The sequence below is a fragment of the Narcine bancroftii genome, chromosome 3 (genome assembly GCF_036971445.1).
Source record: "Narcine bancroftii isolate sNarBan1 chromosome 3, sNarBan1.hap1, whole genome shotgun sequence".
NCBI lineage: Eukaryota > Metazoa > Chordata > Chondrichthyes > Torpediniformes > Narcinidae > Narcine > Narcine bancroftii.
In genome coordinates this window covers 11,113,684-11,126,658 of record NC_091471.1, presented here as the reverse complement: position 1 = coordinate 11,126,658, position 12,975 = coordinate 11,113,684, and the positions used below count along the sequence as shown (strand labels likewise).

General features: G+C 41.9%; 1 protein-coding gene across 1 annotated transcript in view; it reads left to right on the top strand.

Moving 5' to 3' along the window:
• The window catches only part of LOC138756972 (transcription factor COE3-like), a 462,275-nt gene that overhangs the window by 395,387 nt on the left and 53,913 nt on the right, over positions 1–12,975 (top strand). The window contains exon 11 of the mRNA XM_069923497.1: positions 8,377–8,465. Coding sequence (XP_069779598.1) covers positions 8,377–8,465 — 89 coding nt within the window. The remainder of the gene's footprint in view (positions 1–8,376; positions 8,466–12,975) is intronic.

The window sequence follows — 12,975 nt, the reverse complement described above, 5'->3', positions numbered from 1 at the left end:
CCATATCAGAACCGGCTGGTTCCAATCAGAGGTCATAAACCCAAACCAAGAACACCCTTCCTCCCTCCCCAGGTGCTGCCTGACCTGCCGAGTGTCCAGTTTTATTGCATCGCATTTAGCGTAGGGCGGCAAGGTTAGCCTAGCAGGAGCCCAACCCTGCTACAGCGCCAGCGACCCAGGTCCGAATCCTGTAAGGAGTTTGTCCCTTCTCCCCGTGTCTGCGTGGGTTTCCCACCTTTTCAAAAATGCACGGGGGTTGTAGGTGTAATTGGGCGGCACGGGCTGGTGGGACGGAAGTGCCTGTTGCCGCGCTGTATGTAGAAAGTAAAATCTGCGGGTTTTTGGCTTTCTAGTTTTTTTTTCTTAAAGGTTGGGATGCAGCAACTTCTGGGGAGCTCCTTTTAGGCCAAAGTCATGACCAAACTGCCTGGTTATTACTGTCAGCCAGAACCAATGTAGAGACAGATTGAAAAGAGAAGGAAATAGGCAGAGAGCCATGGAAGTTCATCCAAGATAGGTTAGAAGCTCAAAGACAGAAAGGGTTTGATGTAAATATTTAAATAGCTGAATGATAAATAAATCAGATGCTTAAAACGTAACCAAGCAGACTGCAACAGAGCAGCCTAAGTAATAAGCAAGAGCTTTCATTCCCTCTGTTTTGTGCAGACAATCTGCCTCAAATCAATTTGATTTATTACGGAGTTTTGGAAGTGAATCTTCAGCAAAGAGTGTTTCGCCAGAAAGCCAACGTTGTAATTTTGGTAATAAAGTGGATTTGTAACTTGCGGGCTGTTCCGCGCACGTTGTAAAGGTGTGTGTCAGTGCAGGGAGAGAGCAACTGATGGTTATTTCATGAAAGACTGAGTTATACATATTAGTGTAAACAAGCTATTCAGTTTGCTTATATTTGGAGTGTCAATCATTTTAGCAAGTACAAGATCTGTACTTGATAAACTGGAGTGAGCAACTTGCTTGACAAATTGTCCCCACAGTCAAATCTGACAGCCTTTTTGTGATTAATGGTCTGATTATGGGAGCATTTTTTTCTCTCACGAATTTCAAATTTGCATTACATAAAGATGAAAATTGCTTCTCTCAGGGCTGCAGCAGGCAGGGTGGCGGGTATGAGAATGGAAGCTGTTTTGTCATGGGTTGTTGTGTTCCGTGTCGAGGAAGGAAGAGCAGTCCATGGGAGGCCAAGGCAGCTCAGCTCCCCACCATCTGTCAGTCAAATCTGTCGGACTCTTGCGTGCATCACGCCTGCACTTGCTGATGTTCTAACGGTCCGTGCCTCTTGCCAACCAAGAGGCCTTCCCACGCTAGATCATTTGGGGCCCAGATTTGCCACTCCTGTCCACAGATGGCTCAATGTGGTCTCAATGTTTTAGGGTTACCTCGGAATTAGCACGCGTGGTGCAGCAGGGCGAGCTGCTGCCTCTCAGCGGTCAGAGACCCTGGTTCGATCCTGACCTCTCGCGCTGTTTATGTGGGGTTGGCGCATTATCCCTGTGACCCCCTGGGGTTTCCCTCGGGTCCTCCGCTTCCCTTCCAGGTGCCAGTGTGGCTCGGGTAGGTAAACTGGGTGCTGAGAAGTACTCCCAGTGTATTAGTATGTAGGTTTATCAACTTGCAAAGCAGGTAGATATGTTGAAAAGGCACAGTCTTTATCCCAGAACAACTGAAGGAAGAGCATGGCAGGTCATATGGCCCAAAAGGTCCATGCTGAACATGATGCAGCCACATCATCAAATATTTATTTCTTTACTCTTATCTTCCTGAGAAAATATGAAGATCAGACTTTTGCACAGATTTCAATTACTTTGTAAAGCTCTTTATTTTTAATTCTGGTCCAGACATTCACAGAGGTTAAGAGTTTAGAAGATTGAGAGGGGATCTCATGGAGACATATAAAATTCTGGCAGGACTGGACAGAATGGATGCAGATGGGATGTTTCCAATGGTGGGAAAATCCAGAACCCGGGGCCATGGTTTGAGGATAATAGGCCAACCATTTAGGACCGAGATGAGGAGGAATTTCTAGACCCAGAGGGTGGTGAATCTGTGGAATTCATTGCCAGAGGGCAGTGGAGGCAGGTTCATTAAATATATTTAAGAGGGAATTAGATATATTTCTTCAGTATAAGGGTATTAAAGGTTACGGAGAGAAGGCGGGGACGGGGTACTGAACTTTAAGATCAGCCATGATCTCGTTGAATGGCGGAGCAGGCTCGAAGGGTCGAATGACCTACTCCTGCTCCTATCTTCTATGTTTCTATGTTGTGCCTGTGAATGGACAATTCAGCCTCAAATCCGTCTTTGCTGAATCATGTACTTTGTTGCTTTCTATGCAGTACTTGGTCTTTAAAAATTGCTCCGCGCCCTCTTAATGAGTTTGCAAAGTCTTTCTAATCACCATTATCAAAGGCATTAAATCAGTGTCAATCTAACGGGTTAATGACTTAATTAAAATTGCAATCAGAGGAATTTTTCCACACTGTGGATTTCCTCACAATTAAACTAATTTTCATCCCACATTATTTCTCCGCCAGTTCCTATTCCCTCTCCCCTCTTTTCCTTGTCCTTTTTCTCTCCACCCTCCCCTCTTTCTCTCTCTTTTTTCCCCTTTCTCTACCTGCCCCCTGCTCTTTTCTTCTCTCTCTCCCTTTCTTTCTCTTTTTCCTTCTTCCACTCTCCCTCTCTCCCTTTTCTTTCTTTCCCTCTTTTTTCCCCAATTTAGCCTCTGTCCTTTTCACTCCTTAAATTCAGGAATTTTCAGCTTGACAGAAGTCAGGGAGAAGGGAGTGTGACAGGAGTGGAACGGTTCCTTGGCTCCTTTTCCAAGAGAGAGAGGGTTCAAACTGTGACCCAGGTTTATCACCTCTTGGGAGAGGAGGCTACATTTTTGAGACCTGGTAATCCCACTCGGTTTCTTGTTTTTCCTTGCACAGAACCCCAGGTACACAACCCCACCTACATAACTCCACCTACACAACTCCATGTACACAACCCCACCTACACAACTCCATGTACACAACCCCACATACATGTAGGCAACCACATGTACACAACCCTACCTACATAACCCCACCTACACAACTCCATGCACACAACCCCACATACACAACCCCACATACATGTACGCAACCACAAGTACACAATCCCATCTGCACAACTCCACATACACAACCCCACATAAACAATGCCTAAGTACAAAACCCCATGTACACACCCCACAAATATCACCCCATATACATAAACACACATACACCATCCCACTTACACAATTCCATGTACACAGCTCCACATATGTAATCCCATGTACACAACCCCACATTCACAACACCACATACATAATCCCATATACACAACCCCACGTACAACACCCCACATATATAATCCCACGTCCAGAACCCTAGGTAGATGTCCCCACGTACACCAGTCCACACACAGCACCCCATATATAAAAACACACAGCACACCATGTCCACAATCCCATGTACACTAGCCCATGTGCACCACCCAATGTACGCAACCACATGTACACAATCCCATCTGCACAACTCCACATGCACAACCCCACATAAACAATGCCTAAGTACCCAACCCCATGTACTCCTCCCCACACACACAATCCCTCACACATAATCCCACATACACAGCCCCATGTATAAAACCTTACATAAAGATCCCCACATCTCATCTAACCGTAAGATATCATTGAGCTGTTTACAATATCAAACCCCAGTCTCGCCCTCTCCGATCTATCAACATCCCCATCTAATTAGCAAATAGCCATAGGAAATTCTAATCACCAACCACAACTTGCTTCTATATACCGTCAGCACCATCCCCATTATGGTATAACATGAACAGGAGTAGACCCCTCATCCCATCAATCATTCAGTGAGGTCTTGGCTGATCAGACGTTTCTCTGGACCATTGAGTGGGCCTTTTCCAAAAGTCCCACCTGATTAAAAAATCCTCTGTTGATCATTGTCACCAGCTTCGAGGTAGAGAGAAACATTTTCTTCTGGGTATCACTGTGTGGGTGAAAATTCCACAGCCTTTGTGTCAAGGAGTTTCAACGATTCACAGCCTCATCCTCCTCTCAGTTTCACTGTCACATCGGAGAAGATGAGAACCTAAGAAACAGGAGCAGGAGTTGGCTCTTCGGGCTCTCGAGCCTCCTCTGTCGTTGGGTGAGATCATGGCTGACCTGGCCATTGGCTCATCAATTCAAAATGCCTTTGGACTTGATTCCCTTATTGGTTTTTTTTTCAAATTTTACTTAAAATTTTTCAAAATACTTATCAGAAAGTACATAGAATAAGTATCAAAAAAGAACTACAAATAACCCCAACCCTCCACCTTCAACAAACCCCTCAAGGGGAGCATTAAAAAAAAACATTTAAGATATTACTAAACCCATACATTTCAAATAAGTCGACCACGTCTGAAAAAAGTATTATAATTATCATGTAAGTTATATGTTTTTTTTTCCATATAAATACAAGATCCCAACTCATTATGCCAATGACCTATATTCACTTCTACGTCATCCTTGCAAGAAATCGCCACACATTTACGAGCTACGTCCAATGCTAGGCGAAGAAAGGCGATCTGAAACTTATCCAACCCCCCAATCATTAAATAGAACAATATAACCCAACAAAAAAATGTTGCATCTAATAAAAAAATTAATCTTAAACAGTTTTTGAAGAAATTATCTAATTTTTTGCCAAAATGGTTGAACCCTATCACAAAGCCAAACTGAATTTAAAAATGTTCCTATACAACATTCACATCTAAAACACAACTCCGAATTACTAAATCCATATTTCTTCAATTTCTCAGGGGTCAGATACAACTGATGTAAAAAATTATAATTAGCCATACTATATCTTACATTAAGCAATTTAGTCAGTTCATCATGGCACATAATCTCCCAATCACCCTGTTCAATGTCACCAATTAAATTTCCTTACCGTTTAAACCTAGTTTTATCCAAATTTACTTTATCCAGAGTGTCTTGCAACAATGTGTACATATCTGAAAGAAAACCCTTATTTGATGAAAGAGAAATCAAAAATTCAAATTTTGTTAGCTTCGGAATTTTCATTTTTCTCTTCCAAAATTATCTTTCACTAATGCTCTAACTTGATAATACACAAATAAAGAGTTCACTGAAATTCCAAATTTTACCCTAATTTGATTAAAAGAAAGAAATTTACCTTCTTAAAAATAATCCTCCAACACCTTTATACCTTTAATATGCCATTCCTTTAAAAATATATGATCCAATGTAAAAGGAATCAATTTATTTTGATATAAAGGAGTTTGAATTGATATTTTGCCTTTTGTACCTATAAGGTTCCTTTTCTACCAAATCTCTAACAAATGTTTTAAAATCGGTACATCATATGTCTGTCATAAAATAGGATTCCACTTAAATATAAAATGATGTGACCAAGGCTCTGAAATATTGGCCAATTCAACCCTAGCCCAACTAGGAGGATGCAAAACATCCAGCATACGATTAATAAATTTTAATTGTGCAACTTCATAATAATTTTGAAAATGAGGTCATTGTAAACCTCCCAAAGCATATTTCCAAGTCAAGTTATGCAACGCTATTCTAGCTAATTTTCCTTTCCATAGAAATTGTCTTCTGGTTTATTTAAATCCTGAAAAAAAAGATTTTGAAAGTAAACAAGGAATCGACTGAAAAACATATTTGGTACGCGGAAAAACATTCATCTTAATACAATTTACTCGACATATTAATGACAAAGGAAGATCTTTCCATTTGATCAAGTCAGCCTTAATCTTTCTCATTAACTGTACATAATTTAATTTATACAATGATTGAATTTTTACATCAATCATTATACCCAAATACTTAATTTTGTCAGTCCAATGCAATCTAGTAATTTGCCTAAACTGATTGTAATTTCCATCTGAAATTGGTAATATTTCACTTTTATCCCAATTCACCTTATATTCAGACAGTGCACCATATTGTTCTAAACATTTTTGCAAATGAATTAAAGATTGTTCCAGATGTGTTATATATATCAAAACATCATCTGCAAACAAATTGATATTATATTCAACATCTAATATCCTTAATCCTCTAATATTCTCATTCTGCCTTATTGCTTGAGCTAAAGGTTCGATGAGCAACGCAAAATGAGCTGGCGACAAAAAACAGTCTTGATGAGTTGAACGTGTTAATTTAAGTAATGAGGAGGTTTAACCATTTGTCACCACCCAAGCAACTGGATTACTATATAATGCCTTTACCCAACCAATAAAGAAAGGTCCAAACTTAAACTTCTCCAATACTTTAAATAAAAAATTCCACTCCACCCTATCAATTGCTTTTTCTGCATCAAGGGCGACTATCATTGGTAGGTTGGGTTGCTGACGAGATGCATTGATCAACGAAATCACTCTAAGAATATTGTCAGAAGCATACCTATTTTTAATAAAACCCGCTTGATCCAAATGTACTAATAGAGGAAAATACTTAGCAAATCTATTGCCAATAATTTTGCTATTATTTTATAGTCTACATTCAATAAAGAAATTGGCCGATATGAAGCTACATTCAAAGGATCTCTGTGTCTTTTTTTAATATTACCTTTATTATTGCGCTTGAACACAACTCTGGTAAAGCTTGTTCCTGTGACACTTGTTGAAGGACATCCATAAAAAGCTTTATATGATTCCCTTATTGTAATGTTACTCAAAATTGTCTCCAAAGGCAGACAAAGAGTTGCCATTCATGTTGCCTGGCGCCCCTTTCAGTAAGAGAGAAAGAGAAGCAAAGGAGAGTCCCTTCATGGGTGTCTGTGGATTTGCCTCCAGCCATACAGACATATTGACAACACAGGCTCCAGATCCAACCCTCCGACAGGATCAGGAAGTCTTCAGCGCTCGAAACCCTTCAGGAGCCTTTCTTGCCCTCAGCACCCTCTCGAATCCCGGCTCTGATACCTGAATCGCAGGAGCCAGTCTCCAGCAGCCCGCAGCTCACGCAATACAATGGTGTAAGCATTCTTCGGTAGTTCGCTGGACAGGAAGAAGTGCCAATGTATTGCGTCTTCACCTGGTTTGCCTTCTTCAGAGGTGGGAAGGGAAGAGGTGAATGTACCAACTCATTACATCACAGCCTGATTTAGTAGCTCGAGTGCCAAGAATTTCTGAAGACTGCAGAAAGTGGCAAACATGATCAGGCCCATCACAGGCTCTGACCTCCCATCCATTGAAGACATCTATGTGAGATGCTGCCTCAAGAAGAACATCATAAAAGACCTCCCCCCCACCCCCACCATCATCCTGGCCACAACCTTTTCTCACTGCTACCTTCAGACAGAAGGTACAGAATCCTGAAGCCCAGCACCTTTAGGACCAAGAACAATTGTTTTTTCCCCAGCAGCTATCGGGATTTAATTTTAATTCATATTAAATTTAGACATACAATACAGTAGCAGGCCACTTCGGCCCGCTAGTCTGTGCTACCCAATTTGCACCCAATTGGTATGTTTTGAAGGGTGGGAGGAAACCAGAGCCCCGGGGAAAACCCACGCCGACACGGGGACAAACTCCTTACAGGCGGTGCGTGATTCGAACCCCAGTCCCGATCGCTGGCCCTGTAAAGGCATTGAGCTAACCGCTTCGCCAACCGTGGCACCCATCTTGAGGATCTTGAATCTCCCCATATTACTCTAAACTTAACCATAAACTACCCAGGGACCACCAAACAATTTGTCTTCACTGTTGAAATGTCACTGAAAAAGAAAGAGTAAAAATGTATTGATCTTTCCTCATTCATTATGTTATTTTTCAGTCTTGGCAAATATTGTAGTGATTTAATTCACACGATGGTAATTGGCCTACCTTAAGTTTAGCTGTGGCAAGTAAGAACTTCAGTGTATCTGTATATTGTACTGATGTGTATGATAATAAGCTCTTGGCATCTCATCTCGCTTGGTCGCTTGAAAGGTGCCCCGCGCCTTGGACTGTGCAGACACCACTCGTGGGTCTCATTGCCCAGAGTTTACATTCCCTGGATCCACTGCTTTTCATAGATGTTGAGCGAAAGCAAGTTGAGTGAAACACAAAAGTCTGCAGACTCAGTGATTGCAGTAAAACACGATGCCAGAGAAACTCAGCAGGGTCACACAGCGAACTTTATATGGCAAAGGTAAAGATAACCAATGTTTCGGGCTTGATGAAGGTCCTAGGCTTTGCTGTGTAAAGTACACTGTGTGGCCTTGTTGAGTTTCTCCAGCAAGGGTGAAAAGTTGACGGTATCTTTTATATCTACGTTGTTCCTCTTTAGTCATTTCTTGTTCCCCTCCCATCCTGCAGCATTGAATGAACCAACCATTGACTACGGATTCCAGAGGCTACAAAAAGTGATCCCACGGCACCCAGGAGACCCTGAACGATTACCCAAGGTCAGATCTTTCTCTCGTAACCAGTTCACAGAGCATTTCAGTTTCTTGGTGGCATTCAGTCGCTGAGGAAGCTTTTGAGATGAAGGGAGAAATTAGCTGTGTTGGTGTGGTGGAACTATTGGGATGGCACGGTTGGCGTGATTGGACTGGGATTCGAATCCCATGGTGCCAGTAAGGAATTTGTATGTTCTCCCCGTGTCTGCGTGACATTTCCCCGGGGGCTTCATTTTCCTCCCGCAGTTCAAAAACTACCGGGAACTGTAGGTCGATTGGGTGTAATTAGGCAGTACGGGCTCATGGGCTGAAAGGGCCTGTTACCATGCTGTATGTCTAAAATTAAATTTAAATATTGTCCTGCATTTGATTGAAGAGAATGTAAATGAGTGACAAGGGTTAAAACAAAAAGTCTGAAGATACTGGGTAACTTGAAGGAACTCAGCTGGTCCTGTAGCGTCCATGAAAAGCAATAGACAGTCAATACTTTGGGACTGAGCCCTTCATTAGGCCCAGTGTTGACAGCTTATTGTTTTCCACGGATGCTGTGTGACCTGCCGAGTTCGACCAGCACTTTTTTTGTGTGTTGTATTAGTTCATGATGAAATATTTAGGGTAAAACATGCCAAAAATAATAGTACTGGGGGGGGGGATGTGAATTTATGAATTAGAGTGAAAGAATCATCGTGAGTGATGGGCTGTTTGTAAATAATTCAACATTAGCAAGTGTGATTTATGAGTAGAAAGGTAGTGTGTTTGTGAATGGGGTATATTTGTGAATGGGGGAATATTTATGAATGGGGTATGTTTGTGAATGGGAGTATATTTGTGAATGGGGTATATTTGTGAATGGGGGAATATTAATGAATGGGGTATGTTTGTGAATGGGAGTATATTTGTGAATGGGGGTATATTTGTGAATGGGCATGTATTTGTGAATGGGGGTATATTTGTGAATGGGAGTATATTTGTGAATGGGGTATATTTGTGAATGGGGGAATATTAATGAATGGGGTATGTTTGTGAATGGGGGTATATTTGTGAATGGGGAATATTTGTGATTGGGGTATTTGTGAATGAGGGTATATTTGTGATTGGGGGAATATTAATGAATGGGGTATGTTTGTGAATGGGGGTATATTTGTGAATGGGGAATATTTGTGATTGGGGTATTTGTGAATGAGGGTATATTTGTGATTGGGGTATGTTTATGAATGGGGGTATATTTGTAATTGGGGTATGTTTATGAATGGGGGTATATTTATAATTGGGGTATGTTTATGAATGGGGGTATATTTATGAAAGGGGGTATATTTGTGAATGGGGTATGTTTGTGAATGGTGATATATTTATGAATGGTGGTATATTTGTAATTGGGGTATGTTTATGAATGGGGGTATATTTATGAATGGGGTATGTTTGTGAATGGTGGTATATTTGTGAATGGGGGTATATTTATGAATGGTTGTATAGTTGTGATTGGGGTATGTTTGTGAATGGTGATATATTTATGAATGGGGTTATATTTGTGATTGGGTTATGTTTGTGAATAGTGGTATATTTGTGAATGTTGGCACAGTTTTAAATGGTGAAATATTTTTGTTTGATGCTATATTAATAAATGGTTATACAAAGATGCTAAGGTCCTTTTGACCATCATTATTACCAAATCTCTCACAGTCAAAAATTCTGCTTTTATGTTTGGTGTACCAAATTGGGTACATTCACTTTTTTTTAACGATATATTAAGCCTGCCATCTCCTTACTTGTGCATGCAACTTGCCTTTATCCATTGAAGCCTCTTTTCATCGTCCTCTCTATTAGAATTAGAATCAGAATTTATTGACATGAACATGTCTCATGAAATTTGTTGTTTTGTGACAGCATTTCTAGTGCAAAATTGCTGTTGATTACATTAAAAAAACCAAATAAATCAGTGGAAAAGAAGGGAAAAAACTGAGGTAGTGTCTGTCGTTCATTGTCTATTGAGAAATCTGATGACGCAAGGGAAGAAGCTGCTTTTGTATCATCTTGAGGCTCCTGCACCTCCTTCCTGATGGTAACAGTGAGAAGAGGGCATGGCCTGGGTGGTAAAGGTCCTTGATGATAGAAGCAAGAGTTGTTGATGATCATGTTTGGAAATGCATTAGTGAATGGCAATCCATTGACCAGTGATGATCCATTTGCAAGTTGTGATGTAAACAAGAAAGTCTGTAGATCATGGCGTTGAGTACAATACACAAATGTGCTGGAGAAACTCAGAAGGTCATGCTGGAAGTAAAATGTAAAGGGTTAACAAGGGCCCAAGCCCAAAATGTTGGTATGGGTGCTGTATGACCTGCTGAGTTCTTCCAGCATGTTTGTGTATTGCATTACTGAATGGTGATGCATTAGTGAACCATTATCCATTTCTAAAGGGTGATCCACTCGTAAATTATAGTGAATGAGTGAAAGGCAATCCAACAGTAAATGGTAATATACTAAGGAACAGTGGTGCATTAAGAAATGGTGTACATTCATGAGGGATGGAGTCAGGGGAACACGACCCAGTCCTCATCAAGGGCTCAGCACTGGAGAGGGTCAAAAACTTCAAATTCCTGCATGTCAACATCTCCAAGGATCTGTCCTGGAGCCTCCATGTTGATGCAATCACGAAGAAAGTTCACCAGTGGCTATATTTGTTGAAATGTCTGAGGAGATTTGGTATATCACCGAAGACTCTCGAAAACTTCTACAGATGTGCCTTGGAGAGCATTCTAGATTGTTGAATCATTGACTGGTATGGAGGCCCCATCTCTCAGGACAAGAATAAATTCTGGAGGGTTGTTAACTCAGCCTACGACATCACAGGCACCAGACTTCACTCCATCGAGGACATCTACATGAGGCGGCATCTTAAAAAAGCAGCCACTATCCTCAAAGACCCCTTCCACCCAGGCCATGCCCTCTTCTCTCTGCTACCATCGAGAAAGAGGTACAGGAGTCTAAGGACGATCACTCAACGGCATGAGGACAGCTTCTATCCCATTGCCTCAGAATCCTGAATAATCAATGAGCTAAAGACATTGCCTTACTTTTGGTGCATTATTATTAATTTTTTTTTTTAGTAATGTTGTCATATGGAATGTGAATGCCTGCTCTGTGATGCTACACAAAACAATGAAGTTCATGACTTGTTCATGACAATAAATTCCAATTCTGATTTGATGAATGGCTGTATGTGGAGTAAAGTGATTTTCGAAGACCTGAAGTTGGTTCTCCTGATCTTATTTGAATGGATCACCGCCTTGTTCCACTGAATATCTTGCCTTAGTATGAACATCACCTGTGAAGTCAGACTTGCGATTTCAAGCAAACAGCTTCATGCAGTGGTAAGCACAACAAAGCCACAGCGCCAACGATTGGTACAAGGGTTCGAATCCTGCGCTATCTGTGAGTAGCTTGTACATCTTCCCCATGTCTGCATGGGATTCCTCCAGGTGCTCCAGTTTCCTCCCACCGTTCAACCTGGGGTTGTACGATAATTGAGGGTAATTGGGCGGCATGGGCTTGTGGGCTGAAAGGGCCTGTTGCCCTGGAGTATGTCTAAATTTAATTTAATTTAAAAATTATATTTACATGTAATTTTTTTTATTTTAAATTTAAATTTATAAGTCACTGGCAGCTCCCTTGTGAGGTTAGCATCCTTCCAGCGGAGCTTCTATCTCATGCAGTTGAAGACGTGGATCTGGCGGAGTGCAGGATGTCATAGAGAGCGAAGCCTTTAGCTGTAGCCAAGAGACAGGTAGGGCCCACTGCCACATTTTCCCCTGTAGTTGTATTGACCATTTATTCATTCAAAGGTTCCTTTTATCGTCATATAAATGATAGGTTAAAAATGTAATATACATGATTTACTTCCATTTTTGTCTGCCTTAAGGCAAACAAAGAGTTTCCATTAACATTGCCAAGTTCCCCCTAACAATGAGAAAGAGAAGCAAAAGAGAATCTGTTCAGAGACACTGAGTGTCCGTGAATTTGCCTCCAGGCCTCCTGAAGCCTCTGCAGCTGCACGGGCTTCTTTTCAGACCATGGACAATCGCAGCTCCAGGCCCAAGCCTCCGATTCGATCAGGAAGTCTTCAGCGCCCGAGGCCCATCAACAGTCAGTCTTACCCTCAGCACCCTCTCCAATCCCGGTTCCAATACCTGGTTCCCACGAGCCAGTCTCCACCAGCAGCCCGTAGCTGGTGTGAGTCCTTCCACGGCAAGTCGGCAGCAGCCTGGAGCCTGTGTGGGTCCTTCGGCCACCGAATCACCCGCTGGTCTGCTGCTGCAGTCACCATCCTGTAGGGTCATCTCCCATGCTTCTGTTTCTCCATGGGAAGTGTTCTGATGCCCTCCGCCAGTCCGCTGCTCTCCCCCAACCCCCCAGAGTCTGCAGCCCCTCGTGGTCTGCTGCCCAGCGGTAGGACTGTGTGGAACAGCATTGTGTCTCTGCTCTCCGCTCACCTGGGTCCACACCAGCGGCAGCGCTG